At 40.1% G+C, this 24235-nt stretch overlaps 3 protein-coding genes across 6 annotated transcripts in view; 1 reads left to right on the top strand and 2 right to left on the bottom strand.

Annotated features, from left to right (window-relative positions):
• Positions 1 to 9233, bottom strand: part of tom1l2 (target of myb1 like 2 membrane trafficking protein) — a 29425-nt gene extending 20192 nt beyond the window's left edge. For all 4 annotated transcript variants that reach the window (XR_009706520.1, XM_061229957.1, XM_061229968.1 and 1 more), the window contains exons 1-2: positions 9103 to 9233; positions 1843 to 1927 (exon numbers count right to left, since the gene is read on the bottom strand). Coding sequence is in view for 3 of the 4 variants with exons in the window: in XM_061229957.1 (XP_061085941.1) it covers positions 1843 to 1927; positions 9103 to 9154 (137 nt within the window). In the remaining variant the exon portion in view is untranslated. The remainder of the gene's footprint in view (positions 1 to 1842; positions 1928 to 9102) is intronic.
• Positions 9234 to 12551: 3318 nt separating this feature from the next.
• On the bottom strand, positions 12552 to 15731 carry atpaf2 (ATP synthase mitochondrial F1 complex assembly factor 2). Its single transcript, XM_061230482.1, has 10 exons — positions 15723 to 15731; positions 15556 to 15606; positions 15294 to 15357; positions 14980 to 15024; positions 14289 to 14437; positions 14080 to 14177; positions 13790 to 13870; positions 13516 to 13628; positions 13200 to 13315; positions 12552 to 12784 (listed from the first exon to the last, which is right to left on the bottom strand). The coding sequence occupies exons 1-10, from the start codon at positions 15729 to 15731 to the stop codon at positions 12647 to 12649; spliced, it is 864 nt and encodes a 287-aa protein (XP_061086466.1). The 3' UTR covers positions 12552 to 12646.
• Positions 15732 to 16205: 474 nt separating this feature from the next.
• LOC133121651 (glucose-induced degradation protein 4 homolog) lies at positions 16206 to 23897 on the top strand. Its single transcript, XM_061230997.1, has 6 exons — positions 16206 to 16637; positions 18233 to 18292; positions 18917 to 19024; positions 19403 to 19504; positions 20363 to 20493; positions 20898 to 23897. Exons 1-6 carry the CDS (start codon positions 16449 to 16451, stop codon positions 20959 to 20961), a joined length of 654 nt encoding a protein of 217 aa, XP_061086981.1. The 5' UTR covers positions 16206 to 16448; the 3' UTR covers positions 20962 to 23897.
• Positions 23898 to 24235: the final 338 nt, after the last annotated feature.

Here is a 24235-nt window from a genome sequence, read left to right as displayed (position 1 = left end):
TCTACAGGCTGCGCCACTGAGACACCTGAAATAATAATTTTAATGGAAATGTAGAAAAAGAGAACAAAAATGAATTATAAATAACATATTCAACATAATCTGTCCTTGATAGCTGGGCGGATAAATATAATATAGAAAAAATGAACCAGGCCAGGGAAATAGAAGAAAGAATATTTAATTAATGGTTAAAAAAAAGAAACGGAATGGTCGGAATGGTTTGAAATTGAACGGTTCCTAGAATTTACGTGGTCGATTATTAACAGGATAATCTATTGCACACAGTACTTGCTAAAATGCAATGTCAATTATTTCAAAATACTATTTAGTTTGAGAGATTTTTTGATAAGAATATTGGAAGTGTTGGCAGTCAGATCAGAAGATAGTCAACACTCCAAACTAAATATAACTTGCCAAATCTACTACGTCAACTTAGTATTTACTTTCCTTGATTGATCACATGTAACTAAAGCCATCAGTGCTGGTCATGGCTGATAAAAGACTTGTGGACCATAAGGAAGTATATATGAAGCCTCTGTAGCCATAAATCACTGAAGCTCTGTGGACTTGGCCTCTGGAGATGCAGTCCTGTCTCACTGGTATTTATTCCCACAGGTATGGCTGAGAACCAAACACACACATGAGAATATGACTGAGGCCTGTGCTGTCCCTCATTCATATAAGCCTGAATCACCACTGCTGGGGAAAATGTGTCCTCATAATGGTCTGGAATGCCGCTGAGGAACAAGAAAAGCTGGTAAGCATGAAATGACCCAGAAACAAAAAAAGATCTACAAACGCCCATAGTTAGGGCTACGCCTGCTTGCAATGCAGTCAGATTTACATAGCAATGTCATGTGGGTAGTAAAAAAGTACTTTGGACCTGACCTTTTAACCTTCCAGACTGCCAGTAGCTTATTTCTGTCTGATGGTGGATTACATTCATCAGAGTCATTTCACTGAATGAAAGCCACTCACCATTGAGTGCACATACAGTTGTGGAGCCCTGGCCAAACTTATCATTCAGTTTCATCCAAAAAGTTACAGTAAGTGAAAAGTAAACTGGTCAAATATATAGAATTTAGCTGCACGGAGAGTAGGTATCAGAGGGTGTAGCAGCAGGGTGAGTTAATGGGTAAATGGAAAAATTGAGAAATTAAATGAATAATCAATGTACATCATCATAATTTCATATGTTTTGCTTATTTAGTATGTTTTAATAAATCAGTACATTATACTCAAAGTAATTTACAAACCAAGCCTAGTTCAAATTAGGTTCACAAAAATGGAAGAAACATTTTTTCTTTCTTTTTTTAGAATACCACAAAACATATTGAGCAGAAAACGGAAGGCAAGAATGTTGGTTTTCACAATAACGGTCAGTCAAGAAAATGTGCATTTATAGAAGAATCTGGATATGGGGGTTGAAAGGAAAGACTTGCGATGCTTCATTTCAGCAAATCTTACAAAGCACCCCTCTTGTGAGGCTTTCATTAATAATATCTTGTTTCTTTGCAAAAAACCATATCCTCATGTGTTTTTAGATAGAGATAATAGAGAAAGTCATTACATAACAAGGCAACTTCACGCAATAAGAGGTGCAATAAAAAGGCTAATTCACATACAGGGCCATGAGCACAGTCTAACCCACTATAATGATATAAGTTCTTCTTTAAATTTGTGCCGGGAATCATACAAGTGCTAAGAGGAAAAAATAATATTTTGACTTAGTTTAAGTGAGTGTCCATGATATGTTCCACAGTGTTCAGTGCTCTGTTACAGATGAGTGGGGTTAATGAGAATCAGCATAGATGCCAGAGTCATCCTATCTGTACTGGTACTCACCCATCCTCAGTTTCATTGATTATATCGCAAATCTCCATATTCAGGGTCCAGTCTTCACTCTGGAGGGACCCATCTGTGGCCTTTTCTAAAGAGGACAAAATTTAAAAAAACAATAGAATCATGCTACTCTAGATAGTAAGTACTAATGCTCACCCTATTTACAGTACACTGCATATGAAAAATCGGTTATTGGACTGAGACCTGAAGCAGACCAGGCCTTTCTACTTAGTACAAGCAAGTAAGTACGTTGAAAGTTTGTCCATTTTAATAACTACCAAACCCAAGGAGGGCCAGAACACAAAGGCTATGAAAAGAACAGGGAGCTCATCCTGCTCCAACTACATCATTCTAGGTCTGGTAGGTCTGGTATGTCTCCCACAGGGGATGTGCTGCAAAACAAGTAATGTGGGCTAACATCCACACCTGGGTACAGCGTGTGCTGCCGCAGCACAGAGAACAAGAAAGCACAGGTGCAAAGAGAGTGGATGTTTTTCTTTTTTTCTTTTTTAATAGGTTACAATTATAAAGAAACATGCTAAATTTAGTGACACAAAAAACATGTCTCAGCGTGAAAAAGAATCAATAGAGGCAAGCACAAACTTAAATTCAAACTTTGTAAACTACATTTTCATGACAGCACCTCAATGCTCAATCATTTCAACAGAAACCTCCCATTAGAAACAAGTGAGGAGCCAATGAAGGTGGTACACACTAAGTCCATGAGTACGACTAGCCAATTAACCAGGCCCATATTGGCATCAATCGGGAGCTATGGACAGCAGTTATATAATGCTTTCACCCAAGAAAGCCCTCATATTGAAATAGTTCACTCATTCGTGCGGCCAACAACCTCTTGGACCACGTGAAGGTGGAGTGACATCTGAGATATAAGAAAGTTGCTGCACAGTAAAGGTGTAATAATTGAATTAACACCAACTTCTGGTCATTGCTTCAGAGGACGACAGTACTTCTGCAGGGTCCTAATTGTGCAGAGAATAAGCAAATTTTAGACGGCAGCCTGGATTTTACAGTGAAATGAAGTGCAAACAGACTGCTAAGGCATGTCCTAATCTGCCCTCTCTCAAAGTGATGAAGGGTGCTGCAGGAGCAGACTCCAGTTTGTGATTGTACTTTTGAGACTGGGGGAGACAAACATTTCTGGAAAAAATACTTCAAGCGATCCACAGCAGTCACACACTAGTGTGGTCATTAGGCCTACAGCACTTGAGCTCAGGTCAAAGCAATGACGGAACAGAGATTGAGGGTGGAAACGGACACCTTGTAAGTTCTGCAGTGATGGGCCGGTCACCCAATATCAAAACAAGACTTCGTCCCATGAATTTTTCTTCAGCTGCGGCGTGCTTTAGCCAATGGTAAACAAGCAAAGCAACAGCTGCAACATCTCATGTCTCATGCATTTTTTTATATGGCACTGACCACCAGAAACTTGAGATTGATTTTTCAGACTCAGCCGTCTTAGGGGAAGGGCTGCCTAAAACTGAAATATTAAAACCTGTACTCACATAATCACCATAAGTAGTCATCTCTAGACAAAGTACTGGGAAGTATAAGGGCAAGAATACCTCACCAAACTTGCATGCGACTGATTTAGTTAGATTTATGATACGGTAGGTACATTTAGAAAGCACTTTTGCGTTCTTAATGTGCTGTGACGTGAATTTGCCAGGAAGATGCGTGATTGTTTGCATCATATAGCCTAAACTAGTGCTGGAGATAGCATACAGTCCCCTCCAAAAGTATTGGAACAGCAAGGTTAATTCCTTTGTTTTTGCTATACACTGAAGACAATTGAGTTTGAGGTCAAAATACGTGCATGGGATGACAGATCCGAATTTCTGATTTTGGGTGGTCTGATACCAAAGGTGCCATGTTCCAATAATTTGGGAGGGGACTGTACATTATTGTATGCAGAAAAGAAAATACCCAACGTGCTACAAGCCAGCTGGATAAAAGAGGAACAAATAGGTGCTCTACAATCAGGACAAATAGATGTTGATGGTGGCCATAAACTTCGGGACTTCAAGACAGAAGTCCAGAATTCAAGATGGAATGCAGGTTTTTTTAAAGAAAGACTGATTTTTTTTGCCTTGTTACATAACAAATTAGCTACACTACATGAGTGGGCTCTGTGATAACAATCTGCAATGCACTGTCTGTCCAAATGATGGATGGCTTTTACTTTTCTTCTACACAAGCTCATAACACTTGACAAATGACAGACAATAATAATAAACTGAAAACCTGTAACAACCCACAAAATAAAAAATGTTTATAGTGTTTTAGGTTCAAATATTACTTGGCTATATCATAGTGTCAAATAGTCTGACAACACAGTCACTCTCACGCTGTGTGTTCTAGACTTAAGATCATGTGACACAATGAGAGATGCTCAAGACAACTGATGCTAATGGCCTATTTTGTTGAAACAGCTATTTTGACTTAGTACGAGAGCCAGAGAAACAGTTACAATTCAGAGTTACAATTCTGTCTACTATGTTGTGAAAACCATGAAATTCAGTGCTAAAGTGCTTTTTTTATTTAGTAGCACTGGTGCTGCAAAATTTTATAGGTGCACCAGAGAAAAGGAGAAACTACAGAAATTCAAGGAATAAAAAAATAAGAATAATTATAAAAATAATTATAGATTTAACAAATCAGCCAAGGATTGCGAAAGTGTTTATACAAGGTTGCACTTTTGAACCCTGAAATCTGAACTCTGATGAGAATAAATTTTTTCCTGGTAGACATAACAAAAATGTGTTTCCTGCAGATGACTACTGTTGTACTATATTGTAGCTATAGGTCTTGAATTTTGTTTTCAAACAATCCTGTGACTGCTATTTTCCTTACATTTAAAGATGTAAAATATGCTTTGGATTTACAAACCGTACCATTAAATATTTATCAAACTATGATGCCAAATTGCTGGCAAAAGAAACATAATAATGCAAATAAGCCTTTTCCATGTCTCATTGCTCAGGCATTCAAAAGACAAAGGTCCCTGCAAGCCTAATTAGTACAGCAAAGCAAAACATCACAAGGAGTTTGGTTCAAGTACCAGTGCCATTGTTAATTTCTTATCCAATGGCTAGCTTAACTGGTAACTAAGTGTTAATTTGTTCACTCCAAGTGAAACTTTTTGCAGTGGAAACTCCCCATCGATTATATACCCAGTGACCACTTTATTAGGTAGACCTGTACACCAGCGTGTTAATGCAAATATCAGCCAATCATGTGGCAGCAATTAAATGAACAAAAGCATGCAGACATGGTCAAGGGACTCTGACTGTGGAATGATTGTGGGTGCCAGTATCTCAGTGGTTTGAGTGTCTCAGAAACTGATGATCTCGTGAGATTTCCATGCACAGTTTGCAGAGTTTGCAGAGAAAAGTGCAAAAAACTATCCAGTGAGCAGCAGTTCTGCGGGCAGAAACACAACGTTAATGAGAGAGGTCAGAGGAGAAGGGCCAGACTGATCGAAGCTGAGAGGAAAGTGATATTAACACAAATAACCACGCATTACAACAGTAGTAGGCACAAGAGCCTCTCTGAACACACAATGCGTCAAAGACTTATTAATAATTCAAAAAATAGTCTAATAAATACCTAATAAAGTGCTCACTGAGTGTATATACTATTCCAATCTACATGTAGCTATGCAATTGCCAAATAATATTTTGCTATGCTGTATATAAAAAATCTACTATAAACATTTTATGAGATTATGAGAGCAAGATGGAAAACATACATACTAACTGGTTTTATCTGAGGGTAATTAACTTAAGTGCAAAAAATGCTGTTAAGACTTGTTTCTGATAGGCAAAGCTAAGTAAATGAGGATTGCCTCATTACATGAGCCTAGATTTACATTCCAATCAGATGTGGCTGGATGCCCTGGTATTTCTGGATAGATATGATTGAGTTTGTTATACCGCATATTTTGAAAAGGAATGTACTGTCTTTCATCAAACATGGGAAAACTATGAAAGTAACTTGCGTTAGTTTTTCAGGTATTCATAATGGATTTTAGACTTACTATAATTGTCAAAATGTGGGCACCCCTGGTCAGAAGTGAACCTGACCTCTAAATGGTACAACGTTAATGACACATTTTTTCAAATTTTAAAGCAAGATCACTTTTTATTTTACAATTTAAAAATAAGAATAAAAAATAATTAAATAATTAACTCCTCCTTGGGCAACTATAACAGCTTATAAACACTACAAGCCAGCTAAGAGTCTTTAGATTCTTGCTTTTGGAATTTTCCCACATTCTTTGGCAGAACACCTCTAGCCCAGAAATATTCTTCCGCCTTCTTGCATGTACTGCATGTTTGAGATCTCTCCACAGATTTTCAATAATATTCAAGTCTGGGGACTGTGGTGGCCATTCCAAAACCTTCATCTGTCTTTCCTGGAGGTACTTCAAGGTGATTGAGGCATGGTTTGGATCACGGTCTTGCTGGAATACCTAACCTCTCTTCAACTTCAATTTCTGGACTGACCTTTGAACATTAGCCTCTAGAATTTCTTTATATTTGGTGAAATCTATTCTTCCTTCCACTCACACAATTTTTCCTGTGCCCCTAGCTGCCACACAGCCCCAAAGCATAATGGATCCACCTCCATGCTTCACAGCTGGCAAGGTGTTCTTCTCAACAAAGGCTTCACCCTTTTTTCTTCAAACATACCATCTTTGTTGGTGGCCAATTAGTTCAATTTTGGTTTTGTCAGTCCAAAGCACATTGTTCCAAAAGGCTTCAGGCTTCTCAATGTTTTCTTTTGCATACTTGCTTAATGCTTAATTTTGTGTTGAGGTCATTTTTTCTGGCAACTCGCCATGTAGGTCTTTGTTGTTTAAAGTATGTTGTATTGTTGTCTTGTGAACAGCTAGACCTGTGTTAGCTACTCTTTTTTGCAGCTCTTTTGTAGTGATGCTCTTCTAAGCATTTCTGACCAAGTCTTAGGCAATTCTATCTGAAATATATATTGGTCTTCCAAACCTTGTCTTGGCTTCAACTGTTCCATTTGTCTTCCATTTTCGAATAATGTTTCTGACAGTGAAATAGGTAGGTTTAAACATTGAGGGGTTTTTTTGTAGCCTTCTCTTTCTTGCTGTTAATGGACCATCGTCATTCTGAAATCCTTGGACAACTGTTTAGAGGAACCCATGCTTGTTAACACCAGACAAAACAGCCACTGCAGTTGGATATTTAGAAGGAATGGAGTTACTTCAGAATAAAAAGTTCAGCCCTAGAGTGATACTCACCTGACTCACTGAAGCCCTATTGAGTAAATCACCTGGGGCTGGGCCTTAGTAATCATCTTTTTAAAAAGTAACAAAGAATAATCCAAATGGGTTCCCAAACCTTTGCACAAAGCCCTTTTCCTTTTTTATAATTTATTTAACAGTACAAATTGAAAATAAAAGCAATCTTGCTTTACAAATTGCAGAAAGGTCTCATGTTTAACTCTGTACCTTTTAGAGTTCAATTTTGCTTTTGATCACATACAGATTCACTGTAACAGACATTTAAGACATTGGTGCCCACATTTTTGCACCCCACTGTATGTATGCATACACTATGGCTGCACGATATTTATCATCATCGAGATATGAACATGCACAAGAAACACATCGCAAAAGACTGATTGAACAGCGATTAAAAGTAGGCTAGTCATTTAAATTGATGTTCTGCTAAATTGATTGGCTGTTCATCTGCAATTTGTTCAATAAAAGCATGTTGGAAATAATGTATTGCTTTTTGTTTTTTTAATTCAGTGGGCATAGGATATTCATTGTCTGGGGCCTATGCTCGCACTGTAACTAAAGCAGAAAGACATTAGAACTGTGCACACTTAAATATATATATATATTTTTTTTGTTTATTGTTTATTTCAGCCATATCGTCACCGCAATATTCAACAACGTTATCGCATACCGCATATTTTCATATCGTGCAACCCTAGCATAAACACTGTACATTTTATAGCTACAAAGATAAGAACAGTTATCTGAAAATACATTGTGCTCCTCACATTAAACAATAACTTACTGACTGCTGAAGTTACAACAATATATACGACAGTCTTTGAACCAGGCACTAAAGGCTAAATAAATTCCACTTTTTAAAACTTTGTGTTAACCATCTAGTTTGTTGAGACAGTCTGAACAGGATGCTAAGAAATGCTACGAATATTGACGTACGTGTAAGAACTTAGTCAAATTTAATTGCACAATACAATAGCCAGATGAAGTCAGCGATCTCTGGCCCATATCTGCCTCACAACAAGTAGATGGCTGGTGCGGCAGCGCCACACTGAACCATACAGTAACGTTACCAAATTTACAGGAATGCTAGCCAAACTAAGATGGTTTAAAATGTCTTACTAAAGACATTTCGTGTTTAACAAAGAAGGACCCCTTTATGTAACATTAGATCGCCGACATACAGCTGCCTATTCCGCCACGAATATATTTTATAGTATTGAATATTCCAGTTACCATTTGGAAACATTTGCAAGCAAGCAACGTTTCCGAAAACATTAGCTAGTCATTTCTAAGAATTGCACACGAAACCTGCACTATACGCATGCATGTTGCCAGTTACAGATATTTATCACTTAATAGTTAGCTATGTTATGGCTATGAGTACGAAGCCAGAAATCATATTTTGGCTTGAGTCAGACTATCTAACGTAACTAGAGCTACTATAATTAGTTAGCTAAGCTATGTTGCATCAATGCACTCGAAAAACATCACAGCTTGCATCAGTGTATGATGAAGCAGCAAGGGAGTCGAGCGACGTTACAAATATTAGATAGCAATTAGCAAACGTAGTGTAACATTAGCTAACCTGCTAGTGGGCTAACAAGCCTACTGATGGACTGTGGTTTACAATCAGGAGGACAGTTCGGTACCTAGCTAATTGAGTAACATAAGACCTTGACAGTTAACAGCTGAGTTGTGTGTTACATAATGCACTTCAAGATTTAGGATTACTAGCTAGCTAGCAACCGTTAAGCACTAACATTACCTATGATTCCAGTTAGCGGCAGAGTTTAGTTGGCTAGCTTCAGCTAGCTCAGATAGCTGGCCACCTACGTGGGCTACACTACGGGATAACTAAGGTCATTGTCAGTTAAAGTAAATTTAAAAAATGAACAGACTGTTCAACTGACGTTTACTTCGCCGTATTAGCGAAATAAATAATTTGTTCCATAGGTAACATTACCTACCAATGCATTGTCCCACAGGAGTGCTGTATGGATTTCCCAATAAAAACTCCATCTTGATGACAACAAACAGTTCGCACAGACTGACAGTGCATGGAACAGAGGAACACCGTCATAGCCTGCCTCCAGAAAAAAATCATTGGATGACACTACTAAACTCAAAAAATGACTGGTCAGAATAAATGTCACTCAAAAGTAAGATCATCCGCGGACGCAGCACTGTTAATTAGATGGATTCTGACTGAAGAGAGCCTTGGATCCTGAGTGAAAGCAATGTTTGAAATATTTACTGGTCATATTTTACCTTCTGTTAAAAGTATAGTTTCTGCAATTTGGGGTGCATAAACAGTGCCCGGTTAATTTGAAAATGGCAGAATGTAGGCAGCCAATTTCACTGGGGTTAAATAAAAATTTTTATGTGGACATCCTCTAAGCTGAGTTAGGCCTCTGCATATAGGCTACTGTATTTTGTGCATATTATGTGATAATATTTAATATCCTCACATCTAAGTGACTGCGATGGACTCGCAACCTGTCCAGGGTGTATTCCTGCCTTTTGCCCAATTTACGCTGGGATAGGCTCCAGCCCCCCTGTGACCCTGTTCAGGATAAGTGTGTTAAGATAATGGATGGATGGATGGATGGATGGATGGACATCTAAGTGACATTGCATTACAAAAATAAAGCAGTGAAGACAGATTAACAGATATGAAATTGCAGTGTTTTAAATGGATAATGAAGGACTTTTGTGACAGACAAACCACAGGGATTGCTAATGTAGATGTAAAGTTGCTAAGTATGATTATATTGAGACTATGTTGAATTACAGTTATTTACATTAGTTATTTAGCTGACGCTTTTATCCAAAGCGATTTACAGACTAGGCAGGGGCCAATCTCCCCTGGAGCAATGTGGGGTTAGGGGCCTTGCTCCAGGGCCCAACAGCTGCATTGTGGCTACATTGGGGCTAGAACCATTCCTGGGAACTTCCAGGTCCCAGTCAAGCACCTTAGCCTTGGACTAGGCTATCAGCTGCCCCCTCCTATGCCACTTATTGCCACAAACATACATATATCTCTTAAGGTTTTTTATTTTTTAACCCTAACGGAGGCCTTGTGATGTCTACACTGTCAAAAGGCCAAAATCACATTTAATGAGATGTAAGGATATATATAGAACAATCGTTATTTTGAAGCCTTTACCATTACAAATTATTAAAGCAAATGAGAACTAGGTCAAGGGTTTTCGGTTGTATGGAATTTTAAACTCTGTTTAGTTTAATAGTTTAGTCTATGTAGTCTAGTGAGGCTTAGGAACAACTTCAATTAAGCCTTTCCTCTTAAACAGTTCTTCTTTCATTGTTTTGGAACGGATTCAACAATCATTGTTGCCTTTATAACACTATTCAGATCACAACCTGTCACAGGGGCAAGGCAAGGGATCCCAACGCAGACTCAAACTGGAACACAAGGTAAGTGAATATTCAGTACTTGAAGACAGAAGGGGACAATAACAAACAGGACTGAGCACAAGAAAGAACCTCTGGAGCGGCCCAACACAGGGGACCAAGTGGCAGGAAACCACAAAGACCAAGCAAGGCCATAAGCAACACAAAGGACTTAAATACTCAATCAAACAGGTTAAGTACATTAAACTAATCAGGCACAAGTGAAAACCATAAGTAACCAACAACGAAATAATGGCAAGACACACGGGGAAAAAAACACTGGCGGAACAAGACCAAGGAACTGACGGCCTCTGCTGGCCAGAAACGGATACTGCGACAACTACCACCTTGTCCCACTTTTAAGTCTACCCGAGTATACTCTGCGATGTATACTCTGCGATGTCCTTTCACACTTCCTTACCAAGTTTGTAGCCTACCATCAAACAAGGTTAACAAGTAGTAATGAATATGTAATATATAATATTGACTCAAAAACCCATTGAGTGATGTGAATATTGTTAGTGAAAAGTGCAATGCATGCTGATAAATCAGGGAAAAAAACATAAAAAATCTGTTACTTCACATCTTAGTACATTTACCTGCAGCAATAGAGAAATAGAATAGAATAGAAAATAATAAATTATTATTGTACAAGTAGAAGGGGAAAAGGACAAGGGGGATGATGCACACTGAACAGTGTGTACGTTGGTGCACTGGTCAGTGCATGCTTGAGTTCAGAGTGGTTATGGCTCTGAGGAAGAAACTGTACTTGAATCTGTTTGTCCTTGCTCTGATACACCTGTAGCGCCTCCCTGAGGGCAGCAGGTCAAACAGGTAAAAGCCAGGGTGTGAGCTGTCATTCACAATGTTCTTTGCTCTGCTGAGGCAGCAGGAGTTATAGATGTCCATCAGGGATGGAAGAGGGCAGCCGATGATCTTCTGTGCTGCGTTTATAACTCTCTGAAGTCCCCGTCTGTCCGCTTCAATGCAGCTGGCATACCACACTGTTATGCAGTGCACCAGCAGGTTCTCAACAGGAGAGTGGTAAAAGGTCACCAGCAGCTTGGTCACCAGGTTGTTCTTCCTGAGCATCCTGCTTTGCTGCTGTGCCTTTTTGATAACCGCTGTGGTGTTTGTAGTCCAGGAGAGGTCAGCAGAGATGAGGACACCAAGAAATTTGAAGGTTTGGACCCTCTCCACCCGTTCACCGTCAATGTAAACGGGGGCGGGGTCTGCACTGTTCTTCCTAAAATCAAAGATGATTTCCTTCACACATGCACATTTAGGCTGGATGAAGGTTTTTCTCCTTTCACAGGGCAACAGAATGGATTTCACATTTACAGTCAATAATAATTGAGGAGGAACCTAGCAATACCTTTATTTTCAGTTTGTTTAATCAGTAGAGCCTAATTATTATAGACAGATGAAGTGTTAATAGAAAATATATGCCTTTCATTCAAATACTCTCAATTCCCTCAAGATTTGAGTTTATTTGATTGTCTCATTGTCAGTGAAGATTTAACTGGTCTGTGGTGATGTCCTTCGGTGTGGAAAGGCTGTATTGTGGGACAGTATCTTTCCTGCCCCACACAAGGTGTTTGGTCAGCCAGTGGTGATTGGTGGATAGGGAACAGGGGTGTACAGTTCAAATTGAACAGTCTGTCCCTTTAGGAAAGTCAGGTCAGAAGACACTGCAGGGGACTTTGAATTGATCCAAAGAAAAAAAACACAAGAGCATTTGTTAATCTATTTATGAAAAAAATGTTAATGGAGTTGATAAAGAAATTCTGCTGCAAATGAACTGCATGTTAACCTACTGCCTCATTTTAGTGTGAGAAACCTCTTTGTTTGACTACTAACAATTTAATAATTGCTTTCTGGCTGAAACAATGGCTCCGTCTACAGGTTCTAACACAATACGAGGCAAAGAAAACCGTACCCATTTTTGGTTTCCCCACACATCCCGGATTGACACATCGGAAACCGCAGAAAGACATTTTCACACTTCAATGAAAATGTACTTTATTTCCTAGCATATTTCGCAAATATCACAGTCCTGGGTGCAGCGTCCTCAATGCTGAAGTGGGGAAAGGAGCCCCTTCAGTCCTGCAGCAGCTTGCGTTTGACAGTGGAGCTCTCGGAGGAGAGATGCACAAACAGGGCACCAGCAGCCGTGCGCGCACGCAGCTCATACATGTCATAGTCATGGGCCCACTCCACGCTACCCCAGCGCTGAATCTATCAGGAGAGACATTACAACATCAACATTTAACATCTACACTCAAGGTCAGAAAGAACGGTCAAGGGAATTAAAACCCATTAGTTATCTTGGACTACGTGCTATAAAGGATTGCCATGCCTAAGCTGTACATGTTGTAACATACAAAATGCCGGTCAATGTGCCAAGTTGTTGCAAATTTAGCACTTATAGCTGATAGAGATATTACGACATGAACATTAACTTCTACACTCAGGGTCAGAAAAAACGGTCACAGATATTAAAACCCATTGGATTTCATTGGACTCCCTGCTCTAAAAATTGCCTCACCTAACTTGTATATGTTGTAACATATAAAATACCAGTCATGTCAAGTTGTTGCAAATGTAGCGCTTATGGCCCAAATGCGAGAGAAAGTTAGAGATGTCACCATACCTGGTATTCCTCCTCTAGACGGGACAGCAGCACAGCCTGCTCCACTGTCAGGTGTCGGTCGATCAGCCCAAAGGACAACACTACCGACTTCAGCTGTGTGATCACATACTCCAACCCTGCCAATGAACACATCTACATGAACACAGCTCTGTACAGTATCACAAGTACGGTACCCTGCCGAATATCAAACCATCTATGTGCATTCAAAGGTGCATTGTTTGACCAAAGCAAGGCATAAAATCATGTGTATCTTGTCATATGGTTAAACCTGAATAGGCAAGACATAGCTTGTGGGGTCTGGTTGCCAGTACTTTACCTGTAAGAGCCCAAAAATTATAGGAACCCAGATGTTGGCGGAAAGTCTCCTTGGTCTCCTCTGGGATCTCTGGCCCCATTATGTTGCAGGATGAGCCGATAACTACATTATACCTGGGGGGGGGTCGTGGTGATTAGGCTCCCTTGTAGATCTCACAAGTATTCCAAAGAAGCTCAAAGTTTGCAAAATACTTTGTCCTAAGAAATCAAGATAAACATACACCACTTTCCCACAGTGACAAGCTGCAAATCTGAGGAGCAGGTATGGCATTCACCTCTTTTCAATCCAGTCCAACACTGGGTCCCACTCATTCTTCTGGAGTTCCACCAGCCCTGGGGGTTCCTCTACTCTGTAGCTGCAAGGAGACACAACATTGTAAATGTTCCACCTGAATTCTGAGATATGTACATTGATGGATTCAACTGGCAACATAACATATTTTTCATATGTACTGTGACAGCGTTCCATTTGCTTGTGGCAGATCAATAATCGATTAAAGAGTAAGATGACAACATTAACAGTTTTCACGCAAGCTTAAACCAGTCATAACTGACAACTCCATACCAAACAGTGTCTGTCTCCAAAAACTTCAGAGCAGCTGTGATTATTTGGTCCTTATCCCGGAAGGTGGGGTTATCCAGGACCGTGTTGCACAAAGTGGTCTGGAGAAGAAACGTGTAATAGTACTCATGTAATGTACAAACAGCAAAATGTTTACATATTTTTTACAAATGTAGTATATGTTTGCAGTGGTTAAAATAATTGGGTAATACCATATGCATGGTGTAGAACTTGAGAGTGTCTTTCTGGGCATCCCATTCGGTCGCTACTGCGATGGCTAAGGCCTCATTGGGCACTGTGAACAACTTGCCTCCTGGAGTCTTCAGTTTCCTGCGATCCAGACTGATTTCAAACAGGCCATCTACAGTTGATAGAGAGCACCGGATAAAGAGAGGACAGGGGTGTCAGAAATAAACTATACAACTACTACAAGACCATCACTAATCAAGTTAAACACAATGTTGTACTACAGGGATTACAACAAAAAACATAAAACCCAAGACTGTGGTTTTATAGGAATGTTTGGGTTCATCCTACAGCTATTTCTAACCATTAACAAGCAGCCTTAAAAATACAGATTACAGATCCTTTGAAAATTGCACCTGCCACAGATTGCAAAAAAAACATTTTGATGATCATATTAGTTCCCAAGTCTAGGAATAGGGGATCACATACAAAAAACTATTGTCATTAAGTGGCCATAAATCGAGGTGCAATTCCAAGCCATGTTTCTAAAAGATCATACAGAGAGTGCATTACTGATTAGCACTCATGGAATGGGGGCAATGGCTGCTTCATTCTACAGCGGTTTATCGAAGCTTGACGGTGACTTTAAATACGTTACATACACAAGATTGAGTCTGCTGCGAAGATTTAACAAAAACGGGGACTATCGTAATTTACCGTCTCCTTGGGAAATACTGACATCCTGGTAAAATTTCTTTCTTTCTGTTGACAAAAGGAAAAATACTTCATTATAAAATGCAATTCACACCGTTGATTTCAAGCTTGCAAATAAAATAATACATCATTAGCTAACTAGTTATAACTGGACAAAATGATCGTTTAATATCGTGTCAAAATAAAACTGTAATTTTTGCTTTGCTCAACTTAGCCAGATAGTAAGGTAAAAACAGGTTAAGTTTTAACTGGCTAACTGTACATATTAGGTCATGTAAATAGCATTAAATTCGTGAGGAGCTGCACAGCCGCCCTACCAGATGTTGCAGTAGAATATGCTTTCACGTTTCCCAGAAGAGTGAAAAGACGTGCTTGGCCTCCCTGGAAAGCACAAGGGTAGCGGTCCAAAGCAGCGTACCTGGATCGACTGTATAATCTAAGCAGGTTCCGCAGCATCCTGAAAACCTTATTTTAGCAAACTATCCGGTGAATATGAACACAAGCAATGTAAAGTTCACTAGAATAACACTTGCAACAGTGCGCTAACTGTAAGTTAGCTGGTATCGATCAATTAGATACCTTGCAATCAAGTCGGACGAAGATAAGAACACTTTCAGTCAGTTGGAAACCCTTACATTAACTCATTGTTGATTTAACAATTTAGCTGACATTGGCAGCATTATTTCTGCAGCAGGATTGTACTAAAGGCGAGGAAAAATCCACACTAGAACTACGCTAAATAATACCGCTGCCATGCTGATGACCTTCCATTCGAATTGTACGTCGTCAAGCCACCAAGTTAATTTAACTGCGATGCAACATGGGACATGTAGTATATTTTTAAAGCAGCTGGGCGGGCGCAGATACATTACGGTACTTTTGATTTAAACATGCATATAGTCAACTATTGAACATAAAATAAAATACATGAACAGAAGAATTCAACTGGCCAATAAGCGTGTCAATGCTTTATTCAGACAACAGTTCAGTAATTAAAAAGGGAAAGGATTCGATAAACTGTGGGTTTGCCAATGGGTATCTGGGTATCTGGCAAGGAAACCTGTGAGAAGACTCGCAAAAAATCTTGTTACTTAGCCACTTCATATGAAAGGCTGCCAGATAAGTTAGAACCAGACAGAACCATTGGAACCTCATGCCTTGTTCTGTGCACTTCATTGAGACATAAGCCTACAATTCCCAACAACCAGTTCGGAACATAAGCGAAAGAACCTTTAGTTTTGTGGAGGGGTGAATTTCTCAATCTAATCAGAGAAGGTGATGCTGCCCTCTGGCGATGTATTGGTCGAGGTCCCCCAATTTTCAGGGACCATAGTAACGCATTCACTGGTAGCCGTGGAAGACTTGTGAGCAGGTGAGCCGCCTCACCAGTGCTCTCCGTTTCCTTTCTCACTTTCTGTCTCTTTCTGGCGCGTATCGACCGCGGACGGGGCTTTCCCCGCGAAGCGATAAACATGCCGGTGCGTACTGAGTGCTGCAGCAACGCCTCTATGGCCTTTATATCCTCGGCCTCGCTTATCCCTCCTCCACCGATCAACACGCAACAGCCTGGCGTTGCCACCTCGCTCTTGTACAGCGGTTCCAAGTTTCGAGGACATCAGAAGAGCAAAGGAAACTCGTATGATGTTGAAGTTGTATTGCAGGTAAGTCTGAAATGAACAACTAGTAGTGGTTAACTAGCCACGTCACCAGCTCGCTAACTTGTTAAAAGAAACATCAACCGATGTGCTCAGCTCATTAGTTAGCGTTAGCTGCTCAATGGCACGAAACCATTTAGCAAGTGCACCACGGTTGTTTTGACAGCAGTTTGATGCAATTTTTTCGAAACTCACTATTAAGCAATAATGCACAGATGCTTAAAATGGGTAGCTAGCACACATAGTCGCTCATTTTTACATCATTGCCACCTGACACGCTAGCTACGTTGGCTAACTAGCTTATAGGCAAGTTACCTGCGTTTCTAGTTAGCTAGTGGTGGCAAGTTAACTTAAATGTGAAATGTAAGACAGTTATCGTGCAAGTGTTCCATAGGTGACGTTAACCAGGCAACTACAGTAACTTGTTGGGACAGGTATTGTTTTAATCAAGCTACACTTATCTTGCCCGCTATTTCGTTTGGAGCATGACAAAATCTAAAAATACATAGCAAGCTTGCCAAATAAGTTCGAGCAACGTTAGCTAGCTAAGGTGGCTACAAGTTAGCTTGCCTTAACGATATTTCATAACGTTAGCTAAACTGCATGGTTGATTACACATTGTTATCTTTACTACCGTCATGAGAGAAATGTTTCGCATTATTGTTGACCAAGTTGTTAACTACAAATGCTGGTTATTTGTCATATTTTGGTTTTGAAAACATACATAGTCAGTTTTAAGTTAATCCCTTGTTCTTCACTTTTTGTCTGTTATGCAAACAAACTAGACTCATGGATTGGGGGTGTTTTTTAGAACTGATATGTTCTATAGACATATTTTCTTTAGGCATAATATTACCAGTAATTTTCTTTAATTTGCATTGTGTCATTTATGCATTGGAATTGGAGTTTAACATAAATTATTTCCTAGTTATGCCAGAAGACAGATTGGTCTGTTGGGACATGTCTGTAGATTGTCTCCCGTGAATCACAACGCTTCTATTAATGAAAAGGGTTCCATCACATAACACTATCACATTTTTTTATCATAATGACAGACTGATAGATATTAGTTATTGATGAGATGTGGTTATACAAACTATAATACTTTATTTGGGGCAGCCTTTAGCATAGTGGCCTAGGTGCTTGACTGGGACCTGGAAGGTGGGTGGTTCATGGCCCTTACCCCCACAATGCTCTTGGGTGGATTGGCCCCTGGCTTAGTCTAGCCAACTGTATGTCTCTTTGGTTAAAGCATCAGCTAAGTAACTGTAATAAATACAATATTTGACTTTTAAAAAAATTGTGAAAAATATCGGAATAATCAAAATAGATCTCCTGTAGTCGGACATTGAGTTTCTCACAGTGCAGTGCTCAACCGTTCATGAGCCACTGGAGAGTTGCTGTGCTGGAGCTGCCTCTATTTCTCTTATGCTTGCTTATTGGCTTGTTAGTCCACATCACATACACGTATCTTTCTGCTGGTTGTATGTGTACAGGGTATACTGGGGCGACATTGGCTCAATAAAGTTTAACAAAGTGTTAAATGTATTATTTGGCTCCTTTGGGTGCCTTTCATGGACTAATCTTTCTTTCCCTTGCAGCATGTGACTATGGAAGATTCATATTTGTGTGGATACCTGAAAATCAAAGGACTGACAGAGGTGAATTTGTCTGTTGGATGTGTACATGCCCTTTTGTGTTTGTTATTAAACACCAGTCTAAAGAGCTGAGCTGTAGGGCGGTGTGTGCTCACTGGAGCTTCTGAAGCCTGCAGCAGGCCAAACGGAGGCTTCAGGCCTCCCCACAGTGCAGTAGCTACATGTTGCATTGTCTGTTTACAAATAAAAGCCACAATGGGGGCTTGCTAGAATGTGTCGGGTGTGCAGTTTCATTCAGCAAATATCCAATTTCATGTTATTTTACTACGTTTCTTGAATATAATTTAATTACTAGTCCAAGAGCTATTTATCAGGGCTAAAGTTGAATATTAGCTGCCTTTGTTTCTGTGTTGCTTGATCTAAGAGCTCTGGGTAGCACAATGGAAGTGTTTTAGATATAGTTATTTTGATAAGCCTGCTAGCAGTTTACCAATGCATAGCGAATATGTTCACATCAGCCCTGTTAATCATGTCCGCATGTCTGGTACTGCTGCAGCACCTCGTTTCTGAGTAGAAAATCTTGTACTCAAGTTTTTCAGTCTTGTCGTTTTAATTTAGCAGAGGAAAATGTTGATGGTTTGATTGTTCCAGATAGCTATAGCACATTTGTGTTTGTATCTTCCACAGGAGTACCCAACGCTGACTACATTCTTTGCTGGGGAGATCATCAGTTTGAAGCGCCCTTTTTTAACACGGAAGTGGGATGCAGATGAGGATGTTGACCGCAAGCACTGGGTATGAGAGCTGTTACTGTCATCACTGTACTGTACTGGATATAATACTGTTCTGGGTATGAGAGCTGTTACTGTCATCAGTATATTGCTATATACTATACTGTACTGTACTGTATATAATACTGTTCTGGGTATGAGAGCTGTTACTGTCATCAGTATAATGCTAAAACTGTACTGTACTGGATATAATACTGTTCTGGGTATGAGAGCTGTTACTGTCATCAGTATAATGCTATATACTGTACTGTACTGGATATAATACTGTTCTCACATGCTTATTATTCATTTGAAAATGGATTGCTTAATTTTTTTAACGCTCTTTTACCACTGAGAACCAGTAGAAGATGTTTGGTCAGTTTCTCTTCTTCATCCATTCCAGGGCAAGTTTCAGGCTTTTTATCAGTATGCAAAAACCTTCAATTCTGATGACTTTGATTATGAGGAGCTGAAAAACAGTGACTATGTCTTCATGAGGTGGAAGGTAAGGCTTAACGCTGCTGTCTCTTCTCTGTCAGTGTTAATAATATAACGCCATATGTTTTGGGAACAGAACTGATGGATATATTATTTGATGAATCAGTCATGACAGCGCCCTCTTATGAGAAAATGTGGTACCTCCATCTGCACTGAGATCATACTGTGTTTTCAAAGTCAAGCACTTTAGATGTGTGGTTAATGTTCCTGTCATTGAAATCGATGTGTCATAGTTTGTGCTCATGGTAATGAATTGCCTTTATTCCACTTGGCATTCCACTGGCAGTACATGAACAGTACATTCCATTCCATTTAATACAGTTATGCCATGAAATCCTGTCCACTTAATACAGTGATTAAGAATATTGTACTTGAAGAAGCATTTGGATGTGTAGGAACTCTGTAGTCCAGTCTGTTCAGTTATTGCAGTAATTCGAGTTTAGATTTCTTAGTTCGTATTTATGTAGATATTTACGGCTTAATCACAGCCCGTTATCTTGTTGCATATTAATCTAGAGCAACTGTTGATTGAGAGATGTAGTGGATTCCAGTGGAATAAAAGGCTGCAAAACCTGGCAGCCAAAAAGGCAGGCCCTATAAATAAAGCGCCTTTCTTCTTGATACTCGCTTGGTATCTTCCTGCGGACAGTTTCTCCTGCATAAAACTAATGTAATGAGACCTTTGGAACATCAATTTTATTCCAATATACAAATGTGTCATTATAATGATAGTGTTCCAAGAAATGCTCTTCAACGTGCCATTTCGTCTGGGTCTAACTGGCACTGTTATTGGAATCTGCTTTCGGTGAGGCCCATTGCCCCTAAATGGCCGTCTGAGATGGATGGTGTTGTTCTCTCCTGTCAGGAGCAGTTCTTAGTCCCAGATCACACCATCAAGGACATCAGCGGAGCTTCCTTCGCAGGCTTCTACTACATCTGCTTCCAGAAGTCCACCGCAACCATTGAGGGCTATTATTACCACAGAAGTTCTGAATGGTAACAGAGATAAGGCGTCTTAATCATTTCCCTTCTGCTTTTCTGTGATGTTTGCTGAGGGCAGTGCCGTAGCTTGGCAAAGTTTCAAATATTATTGTTAACAAAAGAAGACGAGCAAAGCAAGAGTAAGAGCAATCGTCTGGCAGTCGGAGGGTTGCCGGTTCGATCCCACCCTGGGTGTGTCAGTGTCCCTGAGCAAGACACCTAGCCCCCAAATGCTCCTGATGAGCTGGTTGGTGCCTTGCATGGCAGCCAATCGCCGTTGGTGTGTGCGTGTGTCAGCGTGTGTGAATGGGTGAATGTGAAGCATCAGTTGTACAGTGCTTTGGATAAAGGCGCTATATGAATGCCAACCATTTACCATTTATGTTTGCCCACCCGCATGCCATCATTTGGTCTTGCAGGTACCAGTCCTTGAACCTCACCCACGTCCCTGAACACAGCGCACCAATATACGAGTTCCGGTGACAGCAGCACACCAGCACGGCTGGCAGAGGAGGACTTCTGGCGCGTATCCTGACAGCAGCACAGCCGACCGGAGCGGATGACAAACTGCCTGTCTGGCTGAGGACGCGCCAGTCTGCTCAATGAAGAGACTGAGGGACAGACACAAGGGCAGCCATGGAACAATGCTCAGTGGTGCCAGGAGGGGGCAGCGTGGGGCGTATGTCCTCCGGATTATGCAGCAGTGTTTTGATTTGTTCCTTTTCTCTCGTTTTAATCTGGTTTTAAGCTCCTTTTGTTTACCTGCACTTTTCCTTATGGCCTCGTTTTATTGCGATCTTCCATTTCTCTCCTCCCCACATGAAAAGCCCACACCTGAGAAGGTGGCATCTTGTGTTTTTGATATACAGTTTCTGCTTTGGAGGGACATGAAACATTGACTTGTACGCTTTGGGATTTTTGAATTGTTGGATAGCGGCATGGACCTTGTTGCTCAACCTTAGCGTGGGAAAGAGTTACATTTTCCAGAAGTGCACAAGTTCTGGCTGTGAATTGTGCGGGGGCCCCCGCTGAACCGTTGAGACTGGGCGCTTTGGAGCTGTGTGGCTGTGTAGCCCATACCCAAAGCTCAGCTGCAGTGTGAAAGTCTGATATAGTCCTGACCAAGGGCACGCTTCTGGTGTTTATAGCTGATGTTCCATTTCAGGCAGGTGTATTCACGGAAGAAGGGGAATGTTCGTGTTAAGGAAAGTATCACCATACACCAGTCCGAAGAGGCACTTTTTTTACAGGCACCTGTACCTTTGAGAAAGGGCAACCTGTTTCTCTCATAACAGAATGAATTTTCTTTATGTGCCATTCATGTCACCTTTTTCTGACTATGCAACATAATCATAACAGGAAGCATTTGTTATAATTTCATTTCTTTATTGCCAGAAAATATTTTTTAGAAACTAGTATTACATCAAGGCTTAAAAGCTGTGTAATCTTTTTAGAACACTCGCTCACTTGCAATTACATATAATTGAATACCATACAATGTCAGTCCTTGAAGCAAACCCCATAGTTTTTGCTGCAAATGCTTCTCTGATAGCACTGAGCAACCAACAGCTGTATCTCTGTATTCTTTGTACTGTAATTGGAAGTAAATACACAGTGCAGTCTTTTCATACGCAGTCAAATACCTGCAATGTGGTTAAATTATACAGAAGATATGCAGAAGGAGACTCATTTGAGGTAGTATGTGTGGTGTTCCCTTCAAAAAGTGGATGAGTTACTAAATAAAGTTTAAAAAAAAAATGCATAAGGCCAAATCAAATGTCGCAGTGGAACAGCCAGACCGTTCCAAGTTGTGTCTGGATAGCCACCATCTTCTTTCAGGAAGAAATAATGGATGAATGTGGTTAAATATTTCTGCTAACTTTAAACATTTCTAGGCTGTATTACTTTCCCAGGGGGCCATCATAGAATGATCAGGAAAGTCGGTTACATGATAATTTGAGTGATATTTTGCCTTAATCTTGCATAGCAGGTAAAGGCACCAAAATGGGTACCGCTTAAAATCTTTTATGGAATATGATTTGGTGGAAATTCCATGAAAATCTAACAAGTAGTGCTACGTTCTTATGTTTAAGATAGTATGTACAATTAAGTTATTTCAGTATTTAGCGTGGAAAATAAATCTCAAAGCTTGAGCATACCCCCTGCCTTAAAGTAAGATAAAATATACAAAACATCATTTTACAGTCTTTCAGAATAACCAAGTATTTCCATTTGAACAATAAAATAGTACATCCCTGATTGTAGACCAATTTAATTTCATGTTTGTGTGTGCACATCTGCATCTACATCTACATGCTGGCACGTTGCACTTGCCAAAAGGAGGTCATTCTAGCACATTCCATGTTTTTCTGTCATGCACAAGCCGACTGTGGCCACTCTTAATTTGCCCTGTTGCTGTGGGTTTGCATGCTCTGGGTTTTCATTGGTATCAGGTCACACACACGTGAGCAAGGATGTAACACTTAATAAACCTACCTCAAGGGCCAATTAAAATACGTGCCACTTTATACTGACAACACAAAGGTGACTGCAGGGCTTGGGTATGACTTATTCCAAGGTAGAACAAAATGAATTCCCACTGTATGGCATTAATTTGTTGCTTGCGGAACGCAAATATTGTGCAGCCCACTTTAAAGAACGATCGATACGTTTATCGATGTTTTAGAGTGATCGAAACCCAGGAACAAGCCGATGGAAACTCAGACAGGACAACTTCAGAGTCAAATCCTGTTCCTATCACCCTGGACATGTCTGGACAAATTCCGATTGTCCCAGGTCACCCAAGATAGTGGTCAATGCAAAGCGAAGGGGGTTTGCCATTGTAAATGGGTTCTTGTGAGGGGGGGTGCACTATAATGCTGGGTTAAAGACCTCACAGGCCTCTATACCCCCGAGTACATTAAGTTTCACAGTTTGTATGTTGTTTTTCTTTCAGGGGTGTGCCGAGTTGAATCAAAGGCAGGCATGGTAGTTATTGGACCGCACTAAATGGGTCTAATTTTCACATTCATTTTGCTACTCTGCTGACATAAAATCACTATGAAAAGAGTTATGTGTACAGGAACAAAGTAAATATATTCATTGCATAAATGGTATGTAAAATGAAAAAAAAAGGAGAGTAATACTTTTGTAAATAAAGGAGCCACATTTATCACAGGAATTATTTTATTCTCTGAAAGTTTGATCTTTTTATATATTAATATATGAGTTCTGGTGAATTTCAGCCAAATAAGTTGTGTGAAGGTGTTGAGGACAGGCGTGTGATAAAGTGAACTCAAACACAAAATGCCATAAGATGACTCCGAGGTGTTTTGTGAGTGGGATGAGGGTCTGGTGAGGGGGTGATCTGAGATACGTGGCTCCATCAGAATTTCAATAAAGCGATTCCTCTGAAATAACCCCTTTGCTGTTTCTTCACCTGGTGAAAAATTGTGAATGGACATCAAAAAGGTGCAAAGTTAAGAAACAGGAGAGTTTGACTCTCAGTGGAAAGTCTCTTGGCAAATTATATATCGCTTCTCAGATATTTGAGGCTTGGGGTGAGTTGTTTGTGCCTGTTGGGTGCTGCCTTATTTGTGACATCATCACCTGAATTGCTGGATGTTGCAATGCTGATGTAAAGTCACTACTGACTTGCCATCTTCATATAACCATTCACTTCCAAATTAATTTTTTGGAGAAGAAAACTATTTGGAGTCATTCCTGCAACATTCTTCTTATGAAGTGATTTAATAAT

Source organism: Conger conger, chromosome 2 (genome assembly GCF_963514075.1).
Source record: "Conger conger chromosome 2, fConCon1.1, whole genome shotgun sequence".
NCBI lineage: Eukaryota > Metazoa > Chordata > Actinopteri > Anguilliformes > Congridae > Conger > Conger conger.
Note: the sequence above shows the minus strand (reverse complement) of the source record. Positions and strands in the feature narration are given on the sequence as shown.

Bases quoted from the DNA above. Each gene is read 5' to 3' on its own strand.
- atpaf2 (XM_061230482.1), bottom strand. The intron at 15,358-15,555 runs GTATCTAATTGA...TGTGCTTTCCAG, and splicing joins TCGTCCGACTTGATTGCAAG to GGAGGCCAAGCACGTCTTTT. The intron at 14,438-14,979 runs GTAAATTACGAT...TATCAACTGTAG, and splicing joins CAGTATTTCCCAAGGAGACG to ATGGCCTGTTTGAAATCAGT.
- LOC133121651 (XM_061230997.1), top strand. From the start codon at position 16,449: ATGCCGGTGCGTACTGAGTGCTGCAGCAACGCCTCTATGGCCTTTATA. The intron at 19,505-20,362 runs GTAAGGCTTAAC...CTCTCCTGTCAG, and splicing joins ATGTCTTCATGAGGTGGAAG to GAGCAGTTCTTAGTCCCAGA. The intron at 20,494-20,897 runs GTAACAGAGATA...TTGGTCTTGCAG, and splicing joins TACCACAGAAGTTCTGAATG to GTACCAGTCCTTGAACCTCA.